Source organism: Pungitius pungitius, chromosome 3 (assembly GCF_949316345.1).
Source record: "Pungitius pungitius chromosome 3, fPunPun2.1, whole genome shotgun sequence".
Taxonomy (NCBI): domain Eukaryota; kingdom Metazoa; phylum Chordata; class Actinopteri; order Perciformes; family Gasterosteidae; genus Pungitius; species Pungitius pungitius.
In genome coordinates, this window is record NC_084902.1 from 1,276,054 (window position 1) to 1,301,728 (window position 25,675).

The 25,675-nt window shown below is 46.0% G+C and overlaps 1 protein-coding gene across 1 annotated transcript; it reads right to left on the reverse strand.

Annotated features, from left to right (window-relative positions):
• Nucleotides 1-3,879: 3,879 nt before the first annotated feature.
• Nucleotides 3,880-25,675, reverse strand: LOC119212471 (alpha-2-macroglobulin-like). The gene is made up of 36 exons (XM_062561002.1): nucleotides 25,521-25,675; nucleotides 24,809-24,989; nucleotides 24,240-24,396; nucleotides 23,399-23,451; nucleotides 22,604-22,624; nucleotides 20,950-21,118; nucleotides 20,765-20,849; nucleotides 20,082-20,199; nucleotides 19,885-19,999; nucleotides 19,696-19,805; nucleotides 19,172-19,327; nucleotides 18,747-18,971; nucleotides 18,344-18,407; nucleotides 17,330-17,475; nucleotides 15,689-15,838; nucleotides 15,480-15,605; nucleotides 15,294-15,378; nucleotides 14,857-15,025; nucleotides 13,557-13,782; nucleotides 13,123-13,249; nucleotides 11,497-11,618; nucleotides 11,197-11,248; nucleotides 10,702-10,785; nucleotides 10,441-10,617; nucleotides 10,226-10,307; nucleotides 9,403-9,559; nucleotides 7,680-7,748; nucleotides 7,441-7,606; nucleotides 7,050-7,246; nucleotides 6,580-6,795; nucleotides 5,852-5,970; nucleotides 5,682-5,772; nucleotides 5,489-5,557; nucleotides 5,310-5,415; nucleotides 4,837-4,878; nucleotides 3,880-4,656 (listed from the first exon to the last, which is right to left on the reverse strand). The coding sequence occupies exons 1-36, from the start codon at nucleotides 25,595-25,597 to the stop codon at nucleotides 4,634-4,636; spliced, it is 4,332 nt and encodes a 1,443-aa protein (XP_062416986.1). The 5' UTR covers nucleotides 25,598-25,675; the 3' UTR covers nucleotides 3,880-4,633.

Consider the following 25,675-nt stretch of genomic DNA (forward strand, 5'->3'; position numbering starts at 1 on the left):
ACACATGTTTGGCAGTGTTCCATGATACGCCCACCAAACCAGTTGTCTTGGCTCACCCTGAACCAAAAGGTTTTCTTGCCACTGACGATGTACAATTTCATAAGTATTGAAATCAGCATCAGCACTTGGAAGCTCTGTTGGCCGACGGCGTAGCGCCGCTGTCTTATAAAGTGTTTGTCACGTCCTGCTGATGGAACCCAAACGCAGACCAGATGGGTAAGGTGTGAATGAGTCTTTATTGATAATGTGCAAGAGTAGTCCAAACGTGCAAAATGGTGAGGTGGTGGGGTGGAGGCGTCCCCGTGGCCAGGCGAGGTTGACGGGTTCCCAGGTGCGAAACTAGAAGACAGGACAAAAGACAGGTACGTTTTCTCAAGGGGTTCACAGGATTTCTGTATGTAGCGGTGGTTGCGAATGCAGGCACACGTACTACTACGTCTAACAATCCGGCAGGGACTGGATGTCGGTCTCAGCTTAACTAGGGTGGCTAATCAAGATCAGGTGTGTTGCTTGATTGGCCGCAGGCCTGGTAGCCCTGGAACTCCCCGCCTCTCCTCGTTACTCGGCAACCATGATAAACAGACAGACACCAGGGAAACATGCTCAAGGAGCTGCGGTCGTGACAGTGTTGCTGTTTTGCTCGACTGCATGGGTTCGAATCCAGGTTGTGGCGATCTTTTAATAAATGTATGTTCTTTTATTTATTTCTTTATACGTGGCAGTGATGTAGTGCTCACTTATACAATCATAATCGCTGCATTGGATATGGGATGCATTTTGAACATTTTCAGCATTATGTTTGCCAATGTGTGACGAATCAGGTGACCGAGACAGACAACATCTGCCTGTCGGGGGAAAACAAACGCGCACGCGTAGCCAAACCAGTAGGTTCAAAAACCTACCGCCGTAACACCGACCGCCCGTTGACCGCTAGCAACGGTCCTCACGAGACAAAGTTTGGGGACCCCTGATTTAAAAAATTGTCTTACCTGAGAGCGACGCGCAAGCATCATGCCGCTGTCTCTTCTTTTTTCTTTTTTCCGCCCCTGACTCTTGATGCCTTTTCGAAGCCATTTCAAAGCTGCCACATTTGAGATTTGAGGCATAATCAAACAAACCACTGGGAGGTGGTGGGGGGGGGGGGCGCACAGGAGGTTCCCCTTTTTCTCGACTAATTTGGTCTAGGCATATTACTGTGTATTGCTTTTGCATATTAGCATGCTTTAGACATTTTTAGTTATTTGTTATTTATACTAGTAGCCTACTGTGATTTTTTTGATGCCCCCCCAGGCACTTGGTGCCCTACGCGCAGTGCGTGATGTGCGTGTGCGGAGCGCCAGCGATGCATACACGTGTTCTGCTACTTGCAATTACTTCATCATCTCTGTTAGAGGAATTGAATGTATTGTACATTTTTTACATTGTTGATTCTGTACACATGACATCCATTGCAGTCTGTCCATCCCGGGAGGGCATACTTGCCAACCTTGAGACCTCAGAATTCGGGAGATATTCTAGCGGTCAACGGGGGGGGGGGGGGTTCTAGCGGTTTTCTTTGCAGCGCCAGTCTTATATATTTCCGTTCTAATTGCCGCGCTTGACAAGGTCGGGAGAAAGGTCGGTCCGGGAGGGGCTTTGAAATTCGTGAGTCTCCCGGAAAAATTGGGAGGGTTGACATGTATGCGGGAGAGGGATCCCTCCTCTGACGTTCTCCCTAAGGTTTCTTCCCTTTTTTCCCCATTGAAGAGTTTTTCCTGTGCCGATGTGAGGGTTTGTACCTTTTGTAGAAGTACTTTATTGTACCTTTGTTTAAGGTACATTATTGTACCTCAAAGGTACAATACCTCAAAGGTACAGTATTGTCCCTTAGAAGGTACACACAGGTAAGGTACAAATTTGTTTCTTTTCTTCAAGGTACAATAATGTACCTTTGAGGGTACCACCCCAGTGACAAGCTTTTGTACCTTAAAGGTACTGTTTTGTACTTTTTTTTCTGAGAGTGTACCTGAGTCTCTGCCCCCCCCCCCCCTCAGAGCCCGAACCCCATCCTGACCCTCTGCGTGAAGACCCATGACCGGCTCTACTACATGGTGGCACCCGCCACCGCCATGCGTTCCTGGATGGACGTGATCGCCACCGGAGCCGAGGGCTACACGCAGTTCATGAACTGACCGACGACCCCCCCCCCCGCAGCGCCTTTATTTTGTTACGGTTACTTTCTTTACTTTTCAAATGTCACACTTTTTGCCTCCACATTTTCTATGTGATTCATCTTGGGTTGAAAAAGGGAGACGACACACACTTAGTCACTGTTTGTTGAACCTTTTTATATTATTTCTAGGGCCGGGACTCGATTAAAAGTATTAATCTAATTAATTAGAGGCTTTGTAATTAATTAATCAAAATTAAGCGCATTTTAATTGCATAAATATTTGACCTGAGAACAGTGAGAAGTCATTTTTTTCACATGGATTTTTATTTTTATTCAACCAATTCCAGTGTAGCAATAGCATATTTAGAAATATAGTACTTTCAGAAATTCAGGTAGCCTATAGGTAAGTAGACCTTCTGTAAACTATGTTTTTTTAAGTAGACCAATACTTTCAAGTACATTCAGAACATTGGTTATTTTTTCAGACGTGGACTTAGTTACCCTGGTTATTAAACCAGTCATCTGGTGCAGTGTGGGTTGGGTGTGGGTCCTTGTACGTCCACGCTAGCTGCTAATTGTTTAGCGTTGAGGTGATACTTGAGGCTCGATGTGAATTCCTTGTTGCACAGCTTGCACACAACCACGCTCTTATCGACGCTTCCATCCGTGTGTTTATTATAAGAAGATTTCCCATTCACGGGGCCACCCGACACGGTCTCGTCAGCTTCTTCGTTCATGTTCACTGTGGTTTGTTGTTGTCTGAAGTCATGAACGCCAGTTGGTGCTCCAGTATAATCGGTCCGCCAAAACTCATCCAGTGAGAAACGTTCCGCGGTGCAAAAAATAAGTGTAAAAATGCGTAAAAAATGTTTAATGTGTTATTTTTTGTGTAATTAATTAATCTTAATTCACATTGTAATTAATTAATCGTAATTAACGCGCTAAAGTCCCGGCCCTAATTATTTCTTTTTTTTTACTTAATAGAGGATATTGCCAAATGACATAATGCCAATGTTTAGTTTTGACTGTTCAGATAGACTAGTATGTCATCCAGGTAGTTTCAATCAAAAGGTGTGAGAAGCAGAAGGTCAGATCTCCACCACGCTGACGTCAGCGCTTTGTTATACAATGAAACACTTATGAAGCACCTTTTTGGGGAAAGAAATCTGCCTGATCCAAAGTAGTTAAAGCTTCTGTCGAATGGGTCCCTCCTAGTAACCTTGAACCCCTCTAGCATAATGTTAGCATTATGCTAATGACGCGGCCTGAACGCTAGCTATTCTCGCTAGCTATTCTCGCTTATCACTATTAAATTGTATTTTGTCTTTAAACCGTACAGAACTTCTTCTGGAGAAGCGTTCCTCCAGTTTAGCGACTACAAACATCTGTGGTCTAAGGAGCAGCTACGGAATTGTTTCTCCTCCTTGGTTTTAGTGGGACAAAGTCTTTGTGCTAAGCTAGGCTTGGCTAGCAAATCAATTTCAACAAGTAGTCGGCTTCACAGAGAGCGACAAACGGGCTGAACTCTTACAGGCCACGTGACTCTGATCCTACAACAACCTCATGTTCCTGTGATGGAAAAGCGGCTTCGAAATAACGACATGATACCGATATAAAACGCTTGTTTTCTGAATGAAGCATAAACAGGTCAATGCTAGGCTACGCTAACGTGGCAACTCCATTAAATAAAATAAGATGTTTCTCAAAGTCTTAATTTCGATGAAAAAAAAAAATGATGCCAACAGCTGTGGAAGTTTGGTGTAATATACATTGAGTTAAAGGTGGTCGATGGATGTAACCCCCCCACTGTGTGACCTGCAGGTATCGATCCATCGGTCTGGAGCTGTGATTCTGAGCATGTGGAAGTGTGTTGCTACAGTAATTATTATTATTTATGGTTGTGGTGCCTGAGATAGTGACATGTTTACTTCTTAAAAAAATAAATAAAAAGGAACAATCGTAATATATTTTGTCCCCTCCCCCCACCCCGGCTTTCCCAAAACCAAACTATTTATCACTGGCAAGGCTGTTAAATCGTTACCTTGGTGATCTGTGATTAAGAAAAGGAAACTTAAATCTACTGTAAAGAGGCTGCCTGAATGAAAAAATGAAATAATGACTGCTATTGAAATGGAACAGTAGTTTATTAAAAGATGAGTACACATTTGTATCATTTATGTCAGTGTGTCAAGGTACATCTCAAATGGTAGTGATGTATGGATCTACCTTTTGTTTTTTTTTAAAGTGGTACAACACACAAACAGGACTTGTTTTATGCCTAGAAAGTAGATCCTGTCACACAATACTCTGACCAGACTGGGGTTGGTTCTCTGTCTGAATAATGTGGATTTTGTCAAATCTATTAAAGAGAGAGAAAGAAAACATTGTCTGCTTGTCTTTAAATCACAAAGCAAAAGAAGAAATGGAAAAATATTCTCTAAGAAGAAGCACACGTGGAAGTTTCTTTGTTGGCTCCGGATTCTACAGCTCGTTCTCTGCGTCGTCTGGAAGCACAACGTTCAAAACATTCACTGCAAATATGAAATATTCGTTTGCTTGTGATACTTGAAAGCAAAACATCTGGAAAATGGGTAAAGTTGTTATTCCTTTCCTGCTTGTTAGCACATGAATGCTAACATCTGTTAGCATTAGCTCTAAATATGGTACTTTGAAGTACTACTTACACTGGGCGCAGGGGGAAGTGTAGTCAGTGACGGCTTCATCGCCTGGAAACAAAGCCGCTCACACATCAGATCAACAGGAAGTACAAAACCTTTAGCATTTTACACCCAGCAGGAAGCTAACTGAAGGGCGGGAAAAGTCAACGTCAAAGCTCTGAAGTCTGCAGAAAGAATGTAAATGCGTTTTCTCCAATATTCAGTACAACCATTGGTGATGACATCATTGATGTTCCTCTGGTCCCGTGACCTCAAACAACCAATCAGTGTTTAGATCAACAAGATGCTAACGGCTAACCCACAGAGGTTCACTTCAGATCTATTATCCTGCGTTTAGGCTCTGCTTTGTGAACGTGAGAACATTTTAGCATTAGGTTGTGTTCACAGGTAATCTGTAACTTGGATCTTTGGTGATACTCAATGAATCCAGAGGTTTTTACATTAATATTAAAGATATTGCAGGTTGTTGGACATCTTACTGGTCTGGTAGTAGTCGTAGACTTTCACCACAGCTGGTTTCAGGTTCCTCACGGCGACGTCCTCCTCCACAGTCACACTGAGGACCTTCGTCTCATCTTTCTTCAGCTGCAACAAACCGAGGACGTCAGACAACGGGACACATTTATCGATACGAATCATATGTTTTGGCGCTTTGTACCCCGTCTAAGTAGATGTTGATGAATCCTTCCTCCACGTCCACGCGCTTCATGGAGCGGTCGCTCTTCAGCTGCAGAACAGTCAGAATATTGAGAAGACCGAGTAGAACGTTAAATACGTTAAGAAGAAGACAGTAGGACGTAAAACACGTTAAGAAGAAGACAAAGTAGGACGTTGGGAGTCGGGAGGCTCACCAGCTTCAGGGAGCTTTGATCCAGGATGAATCCAGAGAGCAGTTTGATGTTGATGATGACCATGTTGGTTTCCTCTCTCCTGCCCTGGTACCTGCACACACACACACACACACACACACACACTTGTGTATATGAATATATGTTCATTCAGCAGAATGTGAATCAACTACCTGAAGTGCACGTAGAGGACCAGCTGAGGCCGGCTGATGTTGCACTTGGGCATCACGGAGGTGGAGACGTTGAAGGCGGAGAAATCGGGTGGAGGAGGGATGTTGTAATGCATGGAGACCTGTGGGGACACGTCACAAACCAACCGGTGACCTTTATCAAAGTAAACATGAGGCTTTTTGAAAAACTGCTACAAATAAAAAACATGCTGCTGGAAGCAACAAAAAGTTAAAAACTGATTCTATCCACCCAGAGGACACTAAACAGTCAATCAGGTCACCATAGTGACTAGAGGCGGAGTCTGATCAATGACATCATTACGTGTCATTTAGCTGAGGCTTTTATCCAACGCGACTTAACTTGCATTATAACTCATGCGTTACATTTTGCCTGAAGAGCATTCGGGGGTCAGATGTCTTGCTCAGTGACACTTTGGCACACGGAGCAGCTGGGATTCAAACCACCAACCGTACGCTCCCAGCACATCACAGTACTCCATCGCCCACATCATCAAGTAGAGGATGGAGCTCAAAGAGTTTAAAACTTATTGTGTTGCCACTCAATTCAAGAATAAAGAAATGTCGATTCTTTTCCTTCATCACAAAATATTTAAAAACAACAGATTTGAGCATTGATAAACAACATTATTGGTAATCAGCATCGATGAAGGTACAATAAAACGCGGCCTTTTGTCAGCGCTGTGCAGGTAGCTCCTCCCCCGGGTCGGTACCTGAGCCAGCACGCAGCTCTGCCCGTGGGCCCGCAGCGAGTACTCCCCCGGCAGCTGGCTAAGCTCCTCCTCCTGGTACAGCAGCCGGTTGACCCCGCCCACCGTGAACTCCCGGCTTGGACCCCCCGACGACGTCACCGTCACCGTGGTGACGCCCTCCTTGCTGTAGGTGGCGGCGCCGTACTTGGCCAGAGCCTGGAGGGCCACCACGGTGTCCTGAGGGAAGCATTAGGGAATTACCCACAAGCCATTGCAATGTGACGCGGATGATAATATAAACGTTAAAATGTACAGAAACATGAAGGATTCAAGATGAGAAGAAACAAAACTAGTTTGATTGACAGCGCCTGGAAGGTGTTGTCATGGTTACAGTACATGTCTCCCGTTCGTATTCACACCATCACAAGCCCCTCCCACACAGGGGGCGCCGGTCAGGCCCTGGGGGGGGTTAGGATTGCTCTCGGGCCTACCTGCGTGGAGGAGAACCCCCCGTACGGGTTCTGCTGCTGGACCAGCCAGCGCACGATGTCCGAGGAGTACTCGAGTCCGAAGCCCGGCACGGCCGGACCGGAGAGCAGCGCCAGCAGCACGTAGGACGTCATCTCCACCTCCAGGGAGTCCGGACCTTTCCCAGAAGCCCCGGCTCTGCTCCAATGGCGGCCGCCACCTGCCGGGCGGACGGGGCGCATTCCGTTAGAAGGTTAGTGAGGAATCCTTAGCAGGAGGTTCTACAGGCTGCAGATGGTGATACGAGCGGCCGTCATACAAGTGACATGATGAGAATAAAGACGATCCAAAAGCCAACGGAACGCATGGGTCACTACGAGGGTCTTTAGACGAGGTGGAAGGAGGAGGCCTCACCCTCTGTGCTGGACTTCTGATGTAGGCGAGCGAGGAGCACGGCCTTCGCGTCCTTGTCTCCGGCGAGGGCGAAGGTGTAGGACATCAGGGCGGAGGTGTACAGGTTCTCCAGCTGGTCGGACATGGCCTCCTTCAGGCAGGTCAGACACCCCTGAACCATCGGGTCCTGTGTCAGGGACCAGAGACGCCAGTCAGGGACCAGTCTGAAGCGAGGAGGAGGAGGACGACGTGAGACTCACCTTGGCGTGGAGCTCCAGCAGAGCGGCGGTGATGTAGGCCGTTAGCGACACGTCGTCGCTGACTCCTCCCTGAGGAACAAGCAGCTCCGTTACCATGGAAACCAACGGCCTTTTGGGCCAGTCTCTGGCGGCACGTAGTTGCTTTTGTTGCGTTTTATAAAGTTTTTCATCACGTTGAAGCTGAATCCATAATATTAATAATAATTAATAATCACATTTTCATGTAATCACACATCCGATATTTTCCACATTTTTAAGTATTTTGGGGCATCAGTGAGACGCCCATAAAAGACGAGGAGACGCGTTCTGCTCCGTTACTGCTGATTGGACGCCTTTGATCGCTTTAAACTAGTCGATTGATTATGTGAGCGCTCTTCTTCTTCTTCTACTACTACTCCTCCCTGGGGGAGGAAACTCTTCTTCTCTCCACTGAAGAAGCCATCTGAGCTGAGCCACTGAACGCTCAATATCAACCGATCCAGATCTATGTGCTCCTCAAGGATCAAAGTATTTATTTACATCGCACCCCGAACATCGTTTCAACGCCCAGAAATACATTTAAATTAGGGCCGGGACTTTAGCGCGTTAATTACGATTAATTAATTACAATGTGAATTAAGATGAATTAATTACACAAAAAATAACACATTAAACATTTTTTACGCATTTTTACACTTATATTTTCCCCCGCGGAACGTTTCTCACTGGATGAGTTTCGGAGGACCGATTATACTGGAGCACCAACTAGCGTCCATGACTTCAGACAACAACAAACCACAGTGAACATGAACGAAGAAGCTGACGAGACCGTGTCGGGTGGCCCCGTGAATGGGAAATCTTCTTATAATAAACACACGGATGGAAGCGTCGATAAGAGCGTGGTTGTGTGCAAGCTGTGCAACAAGGAATTCACATCGAGCCTCAAGTATCACCTCAACGCAACACAATTAGCAGCTAGCGTGGACGTACAAGGACCCACACCCAACCCACACTGCACCAGAGGACTGGTTTAAGGACCAGGGTAACTAAGACCACGTCTGAAAAAATAACCAATGTTCTGAATGTACTTGAAAGTATTGGTCTACTTAAAAAACATAGTTTACAGAAGGTCTACTTACCTATAGGCTACCTGAATTTCTGAAAGTACTATATTTCTAAATATGCTATTGCTACACTGGAATTGGTTGAATAAAAATAAAAATCCATGTGAAAAAAATGACTTCTCACTGTTCTCAGGTCATATATTTGTATGTATAATATATGCGATTAATTTCGATTAATTAATTACAAAGCCTCTAATTAATTAGATTAATATTTTTTAGATTAATCGAGTCCCGGCCCTAATTTAAATGTTTAATTTTTATAGTAATTATAACTAATGACTAGGAAATAATTATTTTTAGTCCAACAGATCTTAATTCACTCCAATATCTATTTCATATTCATGTGATCTCCATTCATCGTAACCAAAACTACATTTGACCGATTATACGTGAACGCATCACGATGTACCTGAAGGGAGCCTCTGTTGGTCATTAGCCGTTAGCCGTTAGCTGCTTCTAGATGTTCCTCCGCTTCAGGAAAACACTTTGATTGAAAGTTGCTCTCAATAATTTGGGATGTTTCCTCTGTGTGTGTGTGTGTGTGTCTGTGTGTGTGTCTGTGTGTGTCTGTGTCTGTGTGTGAGTCTGTCTGTGTGTGTGTGTGTGTGTGTGTCCGTCACCTTCATGCCGTTGTGTATCAGCCTCCCCACAGAGCGCACACAGCCGTTGGGCCGCTGCAGGCGGCTCAGCCACCGCCGGGCGTCACCGATGTGGGCGTCGTCCATGAAGATGTACGGCCGCGCCCCCCCGAAGGACTTCATCACGAAGGAGGTCAGCCTGGGGGGTCACATTATAGTCGTTGAGCATGAATCCTTTGAGTCGCTCCACTTAAAAAAGGTCAAAAGGCTCTGCAGATGGATCAATATGAATATTGATCAATGCTTCTTTTAACAAAAAACACATTTTCTTCCTTGTTAGGGAGTCTGGATGCACGTGTGTGTGTGTGTGTGTGTGTGTGTGTGTGTGTGATAGACACACACAACGCCCCCCAAGGCACTGAGCTGTAAGCCCATTAAATGCAAATATATATTAATATTTTCTGGCAGACTCACCGTCAATTAAATTATGTGTGTGACTGTGTGTGTGTGTGTGTGAGAGTGTGTGTGTGTGTGTGTGAGGTTGGACAGCGACGTTCTAAATAAGATGTTCCCTCATGTTCTCGGACCAATGATGCAACCGCAGTTTATCCCAAGTTATATAAATGATCATATTCTGCTACATATTTTATTATGACAACTGTAAAGTTGGAGTATTTCTGCTTTAATAAAATAATGGAATGCATTGATAATCATTTCTTACTTTGAATTAAATAGATTTACTTACTTACTAACACACACTCCAGTACAAAATCAGTCTAAATGAGTGAAAAGTCACATTAACTGAAACAGTGAGGATTCTTTAGTGTTGAACATTAAAGTCGTTGTCGTCCTTCTGTTCACCGACCACGTGTTTCCAGACTCGTCCCTCTTCCCAAAAGCGCTGAAGGAGCCGTCGTCGTGCTTGTAGGTGAGTTCCCTCTGATATCCTGACACACACACACACACACACACACATCATGGCCTGATGCTCTGACAGTAAAATGTGATCAGAGCACGATGAAGGATGAAAAAGCCTCGTCACTACTCAGAGTTCAGAGGTTAAACCTCAGAGTCCCTCACCGGCCTCCAGGAAGCGTGTCGCGCGGCTCTGAACCTCCTGCGTCAGCTGGTTGGTGCTCCTCAGGTAGTCCAGGATGAAGACGTTGGGCGCGAACAGCAGCATGTTCTGCTCGCCGCAACCGTACGGCATGGCCAGGAGCTGGTCCAGGTTCTTCAAGGCCCGGCCCATCAGGTCCCCTGTGGAGGCAGAGGCCCATCTTATAGCACGGGGGGGGGGGGGGTCCTGGTTCTACAGCTGGAGGAGCTTGAAGTGACACATACCCACAACAGAGACGGAGGCCCTGGCCGATCCAGCCACAAACACCTCGGGCATCAGAAGGGAGACGTTCTTCTCCACGGGCCCCCCTGACCCCCCCCAGAGCAGACGGCACATTAATGACCCACGAAGAAGACTTAAAGCAACTGTTGCTCAAGTTGGATGAGAAGTTCATGTCTACGCGGTAAGAATGAAGCCACTGGCTGCAGCTGATTAGCTTAGTACGTAGCCGCAGCTGAGCATGTAGCCGCAGCTGAGCATGTAGCCACAGCTTAGCACGTAGCCACAGCTTAGCGCGTGGCCACAGCTTAGCATATCGTTCAGAAGATCAGTGATAACACATTGCATTTTGTTGGAGTAATGGAGGAGGACACAACAGGCTTTTTAAAATTCTGACCAGATGTGAAATAGTTTTGAGCACATATTTCACTTTTGTATGTGTTGACACAAAGTTAAATAAAAGGGTCAAGAGGACACACAGGTTGTTGGTGAGCGCTCACCTTCAGGACAGAGCAGCGCGTTGTGACTGGCCATCTGTGGCGTCCCTTCAGCCTAAGAACGAGATTTCATTTAAAAAAGGAAAAAAGCCAGGTGCATCTTTACCTGAGCTCCATTGAGTCTCCATCACTCACTGAGCTGCTCACTGAAACTCCAAATGTGGATTCATCCGCCAAAAAGTCATCAAATTATAGAATGTAATGAAAAAAAAGAGAAATAGTACAGCATTTGATCCTTCGAGGGGGGGCCGGACTTATCTGCTCGTGTCACTTCCTGTCTACTCATTTCTAACATTCACTGACCTCCACCAGCAGGGATCGGACCACTGAGTCCACCTGTCCCGCCTCGGGGACAACGGCCACCTCGTTACCGCACAGCAGGTCGGTCCTCAGGGCCTCAGCACTGACCTTCAGATCCACCTGACCTGTGTGAGACAGACACAGAGACACACACAGAGACACAGAGACACACACAGAGACACACAGAGACACACAGACACACACAGAGAAAGACACACACAGAGACACACAGACACAGAGACACACAGACACAAAGACACACAGAGACACGCAGAGACACACAGACACACACAGACACACAGACAACCAGACACACACAGACACACACAGACACGCAGACACACAGACACACAGACACACACAGACACACACAGACACACACAGACACGCAGACACACAGACACACAGAGACACACAGAGACACACAGACACACACAGAGACACACACAGAGACACACACAGAGACACACAGACACACACAGAGACACACACAGAGACACACACAGAGACACACAGACACACAGACACAGAGACACAGACACACACAGAGACACACAGAGACACACAGACACACACAGAGACACACAGAGACACACAGAGACACACAGAGACACACAGACACACAGACACACAGACACAGAGACACAGACACACACAGAGACACACACAGAGACACACACAGAGACACAGACACACACAGAGACACACACAGAGACACACACAGAGACACACACAGAGACACAGAGACACAGACACACAGACACACACAGAGACACAGACACACACAGAGACACAGCGTCACTTGGTCACATGTTGCACGGAGGCAATGGAAGCAAGCGGCTCACGCTCATTATTCTCCATCACCTCTCTTCTGTTTGTATCCCCCCCCCCTCCGTCCCCCATCCTCTCGTCTCCCATCCTACTCGCCCTCATTACTTTCTATTTGTTGTCTTATTACACAACACCCCCCCCCCCTTCAAGCTGCACAATCCTTCGCACGGAGGACAGGCACGGATCACCCCCCCCCCGCCCCCCGAGGGTGGAGGTTTCCGAGTGTTTCGTCAGAGACGCTACCTGACTTGTTAGTACAAGTGATTGTCAGCGTTCCTCTAAGGGGGGGTCGGGGGGGGCTAGGGGGCAGAATTTGACATTCATTGATCAGGGCTTCGTCTTTTCCTCCTTTAAATGAAAGGACTTAACAATCTTTGTTTAGTTTATGTGTGATTGAACAAACTAAACAAAGCTCTTGTGATTAGTTCACATCAACGAATCATGTTCAAGAATGTTTAACTTAGATAAATGATGATTACTATTTGTCTGTGATTAGCAGTAAAATAAAAACACTGTTATCCATTTAAAACTCACACAGAAAAAGAAATATGACTTTGTCAGTTCCATCAGCTGCTAAGACTTCTAACAATTGTTATAATACTTAATAATATGATTGTATTGTTATCACTAGTTATATTGATGTTCTCCTGTGGGGTCATAAAAATAATCTTTTCACAGATCCCCAAAAGAAAGATGCAATAAATATGTAATTCACCTAAGAGTTGAATAATATTTTAACAAAACATAAGTTCTTATTAATATGAAATGGAACGGAGGCATCTCTATTTATTTTAATACCCAGAGAGGTGGGCGTTAGGACCCAGGAGAAGGTCCGGCTCTCCTCGCCGCACAGACACGCTCGGTACCGGCAGCCATCGCAGCGCCGGGAGTCGTACTGGTCCGACTCGGCCAGCGACACATTCACCTGCAGACAACAGACGGGCGATAATACGCTGATGAATCATCAGGCGTCACATGACACATGACATGTCATAAGTCGCTTTGGATAAAAGCGTCAGCTGAAGGACACGTAATGTCCTGTAAAATGCCAATCATGACATCATCATTACATCATCACAAGGTCTGTTCACTATTTCTACCAAGACACACACACACACGGCTGGTTTATTACAGCTGTGTGTGTGTGTGTGTCGTTAGATGTGATGTAGATACAATGAGTTTCATCTAAAGACCACGCCGTTCCATCCATTTAAATCCCCTTGGCGTTTTACCATGATGCACTTGGACAGGTAGTTGAAGACGGTGGCTTTGAGGGTGAACACCTCCCCTCGGATGACGGAGTAGGGCAAGGTGAGGCTGACGAAGAACGGCTGGAAGGCCGTCAGTTCTGCGTTTGGCGCCACGCCGAAGCCCACGGAGGAGACGCAGAACGCCCCGGCGGCCCATTTGGTGACGGTGTCGGGCACCGTCTTCTCCACGTCCACCGAGCCGCTGTCCCTGTGGAGACACATGAGAACAAAGGTTCAAGTAGCACCGAAGATTCCCAGGAACTTTTAGGTGGGATACCCAGTGTGTGTGGACCATCGACTGTATTCAAGAAGTCGGTGTTGTCATGGTGACGACACCCGATGGTTTGTGGACCAATCGCTGTTATGAAACCTTGAGCTTGGAAATGTGGCTATCTTAGATTACGGCTGTTGCCATGTTTTTGCCACCAGTAAACAGGAGGTGACCATTAATACGTCTCTGGTAGAGACCTGTCAATCAGGGTGCAGCCCCGCCCTAAAGAATCTCCTTTTCATCCGTCGAAAAGTCATCAAATTAAAGAATGTAATGAAAAAAAAGAGAAATAGTACAGCATTTGATCCTTCGAGGGGGGGCCGTCTATGGGAGCAGAGGAGTCGCCCCCTGCTGGTCACTACACAGAAGTAGAGTCATTTCCTCATAGACGTCTATAGGACCAGAGGAGTCGCCCCCTGCTGGTCACTACACAGAAGTAGAGTCATTTCCTCATAGACATCTATGGGAGCAGAGGAGTCGCCCCTGCTGGTCACTACACAGAAGTAGAGTCATTTCCCCATAGACGTCTATGGGACCAGAGGAGTCGCCCCCTGCTGGTCACTACACAGAAGTAGAGTCATTTCCTCATAGACGTCTATGGGAGCAGCGGAGTCGCCCCCTGCTGGTCACTACACAGAAGTAGAGTCATTTCCTCATAGACGTCTATGGGAGCAGAGGAGTCGCCCCCTGCTGGTCACTACACAGAAGTAGAGTCATTTCCTCATAGACGTCTATGGGAGCAGAGGAGTCGCCCCCTGCTGGTCACTACACAGAAGTAGAGTCATTTCCTCATAGACGTCTATGGGAGCAGAGGAGTCGCCCCCTGCTGGTCAGTAGTGAGGATGCAGCTTTAACTCATGAATATCTGACTTCACTGTTATTAAGAACCCTGAGTGGTGGAAATGAATTTGTATTCTCTGAACATGACTTCTAAAGAAGACGTTGGGTTGGTGGTTAGAAGCTAATGGTGCTAAACAACGAGCTGCTACCTAAGAAAAACGTGATGATTACCCCACAGGAACAAGGTCCCAGATCCAAGTCTCAGGGAAGAAGGTCCTGACTGTCTCCTTCTTCTCCACCACCACCTCCTCCTTCTTGTCCTTCTGTTCCCCCGCGCTCATCTCCGTCTCCGAATTCATGAGCAGCCTTGAAAATAGCATGACTTCCCCGCCTTCCTCGACTAGGGATATGACAGTAGATAGTAGATATGAAAATAATATTATTACACAACCAAATTTACACAAATCATCTCCCAGATCCAGGTCTCAGTGGAAGGCACTCTAATGGTCTCCTTGGTCGTTTGGGTCTTTCCAGCCTCAGCTCTGCTAATAAAGACGTCCTCAAACATCTCTGGAAAACCATTTTCCGAATCTTTAAGTTAAAGTTCATAGTATATCATTTCCTGCTCTGGGGTCAGTACGAGGGGGGGGAGGGGCAGCAGAACGTACCGTAGTCATAGAGAAGCAAAGGGCCTTCGTCGCAGTTATGAGGCTTTTTCACATCCGAGTTGGTCACAATTTTGATCCCTATTTCCTAGAAGGGGAAAGAACAAAAATAAGTGGAGCCATCTAGATAAAGCAAGAGGATTTGGTCCACAGAATGGTTTGAAGTGACCCAGATTAACAATCGTCTACTTTGAAGATGCTGTAGACGTCGTCCACCATCTCAGGTTCTGCTCTTGGCCACCTGAAGCAGGGAGCCGGGTCGCTCACATCGCTGGCATATCCCGACAGCTTCTGTAAAGGCAGCCGGCTGTAGATCTGCACAGAGACACGTTCAATGAACAAAGTCAATGAACAAAGTAATGGTTTGAGACGCGGCGAGCGGCGACCCGGCGGCGTACCGAGTCCACGGTGAGCTCCTGCTCGCGCTGCAGCAGCAGGACGCTGAGGTCCACGGCCCTGACGGAGCAGAGGGAGCCCGGATGAGCCTGCAGACCCAGCGTGGTCCTCCCTGCTGGGAGCTCCTGAAGGGACGAGAACTTCAGAGACACCTGAGCACAGGAGACACCGGCCCGTTAGTCTGAGTCGTCACGGTTCAGAATCAGCACTCAAGGAAAGAGGGGAAGATGTATGTCTTTTACTGATGGTCTCAGTGGCAGAAGCAGATGTTTGATGATACCATCATATCTATACTTTGCATTATTGGCTCAATGCGTTATTTTCTTTCTATAATTCTTCAAATGATAAAGATTTATTTAATTTAATTAATACTGTATAATAATGTGTTTAGAGCTTGTGTTAGGAAGTTGAAAAGATCTCATTTCTATTTTATAATTGTGTTTATTTTAGGGCTGTCAAAAATAGCGTGTTAACGACGTTAATTAGTTGTTTATTGTTAATTACGTCAATTTTTTTAACACATTTCACGCTTGCGCAGTGTGAAAAATTATTCAGGTCAGGAAAGTGCCTCGTCCTCTAGGGAATGCAGTTCAACCTATACAACACATTACTGCCACCTGCAGGCATATGTCAGGCCGTCAGGTTCCGCAAGTAGTTTGCGCCAGTCCACGCTGAATGTTGTGGACCGGGAGGGGGGGGGGGGAGGGGGGGGTGCTAGCAGTTTTCTTTGCAGCGCCAGTCTCATCTTTTTCCGTTCTAATTGCCGCGCTTGACTTCAAGGTGTAACCTTTATTATTGTTCGGTCTGAAACGGCGCGCCCAGTGACGGATGGTGGAGCAATATTGTTGTCTGGGTGGAAATCCGGAGAAATTCGGGTTAAAGGTCGGTCCGTTAGATTTTCGGGAGGGACTTTGAAATTCGGGAGTCTCCCGGAAATATCGGGAGGGTTGACATGTCTGGTCCTCGCAGACCTGGACCATCAGGAGCACAAACTCGTTTTGCCGACCGCAGCAGAGTGGAATAAACTGCAGAGGCTGGAGACCCTTCTAGAGCCATGCAGGGAAATCAGTCTGTAACTTATCAAATGACATTGATTTGATTATTTTCTGGAATGAATTAAACCAAGTCAAATATCAATAACATGTATTTATGTAAAAAAATAATAATGATGATAATAATAATGATAATTATGTATCTGTGTCCTGTTATTTAACTTTGGTATGCATTTCAGAAAGAAAAAATGGTTAGGATTAAGGTGTATTGCAAATAGTGATTAATCCACAGAAAATTCTGATTAATTTGATTTAAATGTTTAATCATTTGACAGCCCTAGATTATTTATAATGTTCTCACTTTCCCAGAGCAGAACCTGAACGCACCATAATGTAACCAAAGTGAACCGTAGTTGGTTAGCCATTAGCTGCTAGCTACCCTCTCCTCTTCATCTAAACACTGATTGGTTGTACACAATGTCCCATGACCACAGATCAATGATGGCCTCATCAGCTTCATTACACTCTGAACGTTAAACGCTGCGTCATTAATCGACAGCGTCATCAGAAGTAGAGAAATGCATTGAATTGTATGGACAACATTTCTTGGACGAGTCATTTATTGCGTACACGGGGTCATTCGGGCGGTACCTTGTTATTGAGGCAGAGCTTGACGTGGAAGTTGTGGCTGTCGGCCACGACCTCGCCGCCGGGCATCACGGTGTAAACCACCACCTGGGCAACGGGCGCCAGACCGGTGACCTGACGGAGGGAGACGGAGACCTCCCCTTTGTTCACTGAAGCAGAAAACACGGAGAGGCAAAACGAAGCGTGAGACCTCATCTAAAACATATACAACGCAAATAATATACTCATTTTAAATGTTCAAGTTGTAGACTGTATTGAAGAAGTGGGCGTGGTCATGCTGACGTCATCCCCCGGTTTGTGGACCGACGCTATGAGGCCAAGAGGTCTGCAATTCTGCCGCTGCCATTTTTGATAACGGCTGTTGCCATCGTGACTCTAAATGGACCATCATTCACTTAAATTAACATCATGGTGTATTGAAGAAGACTTGAAACTAGAGACTGAGACCATAAACTCATGTCTACAATGTTTACTGAGGGAATAAATCAAGAGAGAAGTAGAGTCATTTCCTCATAGACGTCTATGGGAGCAGAGGAGTCGCCCCCTGCTGGTCACTACACAGAAGTAGAGTCATTTCCTCATAGACGTCTATGGGAGCAGAGGAGTCGCCCCCTGCTGGTCACTACACAGAAGTAGAGTCATTTCCTAATAGACGTCTATGGGAGCAGAGGAGTCGCCCCCTGCTGGTCACTACACAGAAGTAGAGTCATTTCCTCATAGACGTCTATGGGAGCAGAGGAGTCGCCCCCTGCTGGTCACTACACAGAAGTAGAGTCATTTCCTCATAGACGTCTATGGGAGCAGAGGAGTCGCCCCCTGCTGGTCACTACACAGAAGTAGAGTCATTTCCTCATTGATAGAGTTGAAAAGAAATGTCAAAACCTCTCTCTCCCACGACATATTAAAAAAAGTACGCTGTGGAGTTAAGATCTTTGTCCTCGAACCTGAGCACTGAGTTTTTTTTTCTTAACTGACATTATTTGATTCATTCACGGGTTTCATTAACCAGTCAGTTACCAGTTCCTGCTTTAACAGCCACTGGGACTCGACCGTGCTGCACAATTCCACCTCTGGACATCACCTAAAAAATTAAAAAACATAAGAGGCAGATTCATTTTTAAAGAGTTGAAATTAGACAAAAGGATTGGAAATGAGACGAAAACATGAGGTCGGGAATGGATGATTCCTTCACAGGTAATAGAAAGCATTAATTTTAATAATAATTTTAAGAAATATAGTCATATGACATAATTATAGGTGGAAAGAATGAACATTTACAAGTAGATTATTCCCATCAGAGGGAGCTTTAAACATACGTGTCAACTAAAAGCAGGAAGGTAATACATTGTTTTACACTCAAAATGTGTGATTCAAGGGATTCCATTTTATTGACAACACACCTCAACAACAAGAGTCTCACCAGGTAAAAGAAGTCCAGGACTTCCTGTTCCTTCTTTAGCTCCTCCCCCTGGATGATGTAGCGAGCACGCACCTCCTGGTCCTGGTCACAGGCCAACTTCCCGCTCACCTGTACGAGCTTCAGGAAGCTGCTGCTCCTGGAAAAAAAGGGTGCCACCCGCTGGTCGGCCGTGATGTGAATACCGTACATGTCGGGCTCGGTGCTCTTCTCCTTTCTGGAAGTCGCCTGTTGACGCAAGCGCCAAAAAAAAAAGATGTGAAAAGGTCACTCTGATTATTACATTAACATTAACTGTGTTGTTTGCTCCAACGTAGTCGACATGGTTGAAAGTTACTTTGAACGTGGATTTGATGGATAATTGATAAAACAAAGTGATTTGTTAACAGGAACCGAATTGACTCTTCTGAACAAAAACAGCGACTAACCACGAGATGCACCGTGTCCGTCCAGAGAGTCGTGTCCAGAGAGAACGAAGCCACGCCCTTCGAGTCCGTGGTGAGCGTTAGGTTCAGGTGGCTGCCGTGGAACAGGTAAACCGCCTCGTTGGCCACAGCTTTTCCGTCTGCACCAACCATTTTCACCTGTGAACAGGCGGTAAAGAGGCCCAACATACTCCTGATTTAACAAATCTCCAGCACTTCCAGTTGGACATAAAATCATGGTGGCTATAAAAAAAGGTCTACAGCTAAAGGGTTCATTCCCTCGTGAGTAGTTAATGTGTTTAGAAATATTCACTTGAGATATGTTGTGTGCAAAGGTTGCACAATAGCTAATCTCTAAAAAAACACTGATTCATCCTCTCGGGAGCCTAAATATCATCACTGTGGTCCATTATTTCATTCAGGGTTTTAAAATACTTTTGGGGACAATTTGTCCTGCGGCTAAGAAAAGTTTTAAATAAACCTCCTCCCGCACAGGTACGGCATTGGTCTTCAATGAGACGTATTACCTTTCCCTCCAATGGGATGCTGGTCTTGTAGGCACTGGGTACTTCCTTGAAGGTGACCTTTCGGACGATCCTGCTGAAGGTGCTGCGGCCCTCGCCCTTCAGAACGACCCCTATGTGACAGTAAACATGATGACACGGATCAAAGGCGCCCATTTCTTCAACCATCTGGCTGACCCTCAATCGACGTACCGGTGCCGAACTCCTGCAGCTCGGCGGTAAGGTCGAAGAAGTTGGCATTGTGCCCCCCCTTACGAGAAAACTCGTTCAGGTCCACGGTTTGTGTGGCACAACCACTTTTGTCCGTCTAGGAGATAAGGACACTAGTCAATTAAAACTAAAATAAACATATCTGCACTGAGTCACAGGTTTGTATGTGAAGTACTCACAGTCATTTCATACGTCTTGCACGGGTCCGTTTGTTGGGTATTTCTTGGGTAATACCAATATAACCGTTTACAAAAAACTGCCTTGACTGAACCAATAACAGGTTTCCCATAAGTGTATCTGCAGGGGAAACGCACAAGGATAGTAAAATAAGCTGTGGAAATATCAAATGGATTCAGTCATTAAGATGCTGTCCTGAGTTATGACCATCGCCAACCAGTAGACAGGAAGTGTCCACACATGGACTGAGGGGTTAGATGGTGTATCCTGCTTTATGGTCTGTGTGACACTACATGGACCATCATTCACTAAATGAACATCATGCTGTGTTGAAGACTTGTAACTAAAGACTGAGACCATAAACTTATGTTTACTGAGGGAATAAATCAAGAGAGAATCATTTTCTCGTAGACTTCTATGGGACCAGAGGAGTCGCCCCCTGCTGGTCACTGCAGATAGTGCAGCTTTAACACTTCACTAGGCGTTAACCTCAGCTGTCACAATGTTGAGAGCCACGTCGAGGCCGTAAATATGATCATAATTTATGCAATTTTAGTAAAATGAAACGAATTTGCTCAGGAGTTGCCGCATCATTTCCGTTTTTGTTACCATAGGGAGGATAATTAAATATTTCAGTTCAGACTTTTAAGGGCCACTATGTTGAAGGTTGAAGTGGGACACTCACTTTCCACAGATTCTCAGCGTCACCTCTTGGTCCAGGATGCTGATCACCCCGGGTAGATGCACCTCTACTTCATACTTTGGCAAAACTAAAAGCAAACAAAACAGAGTCACAAATATTACAGCTGAAAATGTATAGAAATTAAAACCCACTTTTTGATAAATTATCATCATACGACTGCTGCAGACCGTATTCCTTGATGTCAAAGCTGTGGGAGATTTGCTCTCCTTGGTCCGTAGAGGCGGTGATGGTGTAGGTTCCTTGTGCCGCCTCGGGGATCACCCGGTGGGCGAGGTCAAGGATGCCCCTGGCGACCGTCTTGTTCGACCACTGGGCTATGCGGTTTGAATTGGGATCCTACGTGAAGTCAGAGGTACAGATTACTATAATGCACGGAGATCCTCTACATCCTAACGCAAAGTCATGTGAACGTGGTGAAGATCCTTTACAGCCTAAAGCAGGGTAGGAAATTTACGTAAAGCAGGGGCATTTCATAAGGTATTGGGGGCATTTTTTGAATTAACATTTGACCCTTTGTTAAAAATATTAAATTGACCTTATTTGAGCTTTGTGTATATGCAGAAGTGTTTTCTTAGATTTTTTAAAAACGAAACAAACAGAAAACATAAATCAGACTCATTCAATTTTATTAGTATTTCTTTGTAGTTTCTCGTGTTTAACAAAATGTGAAGCAATGTCAAACAACTTGAGCATTTTTGCGTCCGATTCACAGCTTCCACAGTTTGCTTTGTTATTGAGCGGATTACTCCATGCTACTGTGAAAACAAAGAACAAAACATTAGACCTTGAAAACCCAGTCAACCACATACTCAAATAATAGTATTTTACACAAATAGAGAATTAGCTGTTGACCACAGGATGGCAGTAACTTAGAGGTAACATCTCTCACTGACAGCACTCTGTCGAGTAGCTAACGTTAGCTAGCTAGAGTGCCTTCGTAGCTAACATTTGTTAAATAGCTAATCAGAGCTAGCCGACGTTAGCTAACGTTAACTAAATCATTTCAAAATAATGAACACTTATTTAGTTATTACTCACTGTAGGCGATGGTTTGTTGCTCGGTCGTCTGGTGACAAATTGACACGTATTTCTTAAGGTTTTCGTTCCCCTTGATAAAGTCAGCAGAAGAATTTGCGGATGCAGGTGTACGATGACGTTGGCAGTTTGTTGTCGCCATGTTGAAGTGCCTCGAGAGACCTGCCAGAACTGTGGTTGGTTCTCTTGTCACCTTCCTCCAACCCAAACTAATCAGAATATCTTCTTTTGAGGCGGAGATGGTGACGGAGGCTGGATTTACTCTCAGGTCTGATCAGGAATCGCTCCACTTCTTCTTTAACGCTTGATTCTTCCCGCGCGCGCAAAGGGGAGAACCAACACATTCAATGGCAAATGGACCAGGTTATTACGGCTACAGTGTTTTTAACAAGTTGACTAAATTGTAATTATTGTTAGAGGAAATTATGGGAGCATTCTTTGCCCCTCTCCTCGTGATATCGGGGGCAAAATTACCCCAAGAAATATAATTTTGCCCGCGACGCTAACGTGAAGTCATGTGACTGCGGTGGAGTTCCTTCATAGTCTTAAGGTTGACTTTTTACCTTCACTTCAAACAGTAAAGTGAAGTTCATTAGTGAAGATAACTAAAGGAACTACAACGCAGAATGAAATAAACGTCTTTTTGCCACAGACATGTTTCTGTAATAGTTGAGAATAGAGGGGAGAATCTCATTGGCTGAGCTTGGAGGGAACCATTGATTCTTCCTGTGGGGTTTAATACAGAAAGCGACTGTTTGTCATTCAATAACTTTTAGTCAATCTTACCTGGAGCGCCACAACATTGTACTGAAAGAGAAAAAGAAAACAATTATATAAAAGTGAATAACTTAGAAAATGTGGACATAGAACACATAGCAGTATTATAGTAATACACTAGTAGCTAGTTTAGTTTAAGTCAATATATCATTGAAGTGCATATAACATGATGTACAAACAGCAAAAATATTTTCATTTTTGACATAATGGTCAACCGATATCTGATCTGACCCATCCATTCCTCTTAAAAGACATATCATCTTAAAAATTATCATTACTATCTAAAAACATTGTTTAATGGCTTTCTGTTTTTGGGTGGTCTTGACTTCACGCTGATTGACAGGTGTGCGGCGTCTCTATGTCCGCCTGCCTCTGAATACGGTCACTTCCTGTGGTGCAAAGTCAAACGAATGTGTGGAGTTTGTCTCAAATTGACCTTCAGAGGCAAAAGGAGACCCCGAGCTGATGATGGACTTCATGCCGATGCGCTCCAGCTTCACGGCTCCTCCCCCCCGTCGCACCCTGAAGCCTTCAGATGTTTGGGTCAGACGCGGTGTGTTCCAAAGGGACTCTGACAGCGTGTTTATCACAGCGCGCCACACTGCGCCTCACGCCCACGCCGTCTCCCGAATCCAGAAGCAGACCTCCTTTCCCCCGCCCACGCTCCTCCACAGAAATAGACCCCAGCGCCGCAGAAACCACAGCAGGCCGCCACGGAATTACGCCGCACGTCGCACGCCATCATCCTCAGCGTTTTGAAGGGCAACAAACACAGATGCAAATAAATAAATGAATCAAACTCACCACTCGATCCACAGGGATGAAATGAACGTCCATGGAGACGATTCGGAACTGAACTGAGGAAAAGACGGAAAAACAAAGGAATCAGCATCAATTTATTCTGCAAATCTTCTGGATCCAAAAAAACCCCAAATTTATTCTCTAAATACAAAAAAATCCATCCATTCTCTAAATATGATAAAACAATGTATCCTTTAAATATAGTCAAACAAACAGCTATACCTACAAAGGGTAAGGCGCTTATAAGCACATTGAATTAGATCCTACATTACGAGGGGGGGGGGGGGGGGCGGCTGACCTTTTGTCTCACGGGTTTTCTGTGGAAAAATCCCAGAGAAGGAGCCAAAACAACCCGATGACATCACCAACGAGACGCCGCTGCACAGGCGCGATGCGATGACGCCATCCGGCAGGTTTATGTTTCTCGCCTTGTGGAGCTCGTCCGTGTGGACTGAAAGCTTTCGTTTTCACTCCAGCTTCTAAATGTGTCTCAGGCCTCTTTATGGAGACAAGCGAGACGACTCGACTTTCTCAAACCACGGTTACGTTCAGGATTTCATCAAAAAACTCTTCTTCACAGGAGGCGACACGTCTTATATCTTCTTTCACTTGAGTCAGTCATCGCTTCACGAAAAGATTGTTTTGTGAGTAAATATTTATTTGAGGTTGTGCTTTGATAGATGTTTTTTAGTATTTCTGAATGAAGCTCACAGGAAGGAGCGTGCTGACGTGGGCCGTAGTCATGGCGACCAGTTTTTAGGCAGAGCAGCGCATGAACCTATGAGCGGATGAACGTATGACAGCAGGAGGCTGGCACTGCTCCCTGATTGGTCGGTTGCCTCACCGGTCTGCCCCAGTTTGTAGAGGGGTTTGTCGGTCTGGATCAGGTGGATGAAGGCCGGGGGCTCGATGCTGATCTTGGTCTCCATGCTGATGGGGGTGCCCCCCCCCTGGATGGTGACGTTGACCGTCGCCACGGTCCTGGAGCGCACGACAGGAACCTGCAGTGTGTGTGTGTGTGTGTGGGGGGGGGGGGGGGGGGGGGCAAAGGGGGTTAAAAGTTTCTCAGCGGATGAAGTTTGGAGGTTTGAAACTAGAGGAACATGGCTGCTTTCACATTTGTTAACGGGTGACGGAGCTGTGTGAGAAAGGGGGGGTCGGAGTGCACAGCAGAAACCAATCTTTGTCTAGAGAGACAGACGCCAGACTAGTGTGTGTGAGGGGGCGGGGGGGGGGGGGGGGGGCAGAGTAAAGTTGCATAACTGTGTGGCGTTGTGACAGAAACCAAAGAAGAGACAGCAGAATCTGTGCTGGTTCATTGGACGAGGGTTACCATGGGAACCAGTAAAGGCCGTTTAGATCCACTACGCTCTACCTCGCCAACCACAGAGCCCAATGCATGCTGGGTCACACCTGGAAGCTGAAGCAGCGGTAGAAGTCTGCGGTGACGTCCTCCTGGAGGAGGACGGTCCTGCTGGAGTCCGTCTCCAAGGCAACGGTGAGGTTGACGGGATTGGGGGGCCCGTGGACCTGAGCACACAGGGTCTCCTGTTTGCCCCCCTCCACCCGGGAGCTCACCGTCACCACAAAGACGCTGCAGGGAGAGATGGGAAAAATAGGAATAGCAAAAACATAGCGTCAGAGAACATTATTGGTTATGGTTGTTTGGTTTGCTCTAGCTAGCATGCTGCTAACGTAGCAGCTAGGCGGCTCATGCCAATGGGCCAGGCTCACCTTGTGATTGGCTGGGGGCTGGGGGAGTACTTTGACCACTAAGTAGGCGGTAAAATAATCAGCATTTGGAAGGTGGTGGTATTTGAACTTAAACAACCTCCAATTTAATGGAAACGTTATGCAAAAAACACAATAAACACACAAAACCACAGGTCAGAGCAGAATTGTGTGCAGACAGAGACACACACACACACAGAGAAGTCAGTCTGGATAAGAGACGCACAACGCACATCAACACATTGCATAACTTGTTTTTAAGGACAACCACTGGACTCTGGATTGGTCCTCAGTGAGAACAACGCAACTTTTTACTTCATCACACGCAGCTGCTGCAACAACAGGACGCTGCTGTTGATAAAAACCAAGCGTTTATGTTGTTCTTTCTACTCACGTGTCACTGAGGTCGGCCGCCGGCGCCGTTTGCAGGAGCGCGAACGCAAGCACGAGCGTCCGGAGGACAGGTGCCATGACGTGTGCTTCTTGCTTTCTGCGTGCAGTGGGCCTGAGTCGGATGTGCGGAACGAGTTGCTCCAAACCGAGGGGGTG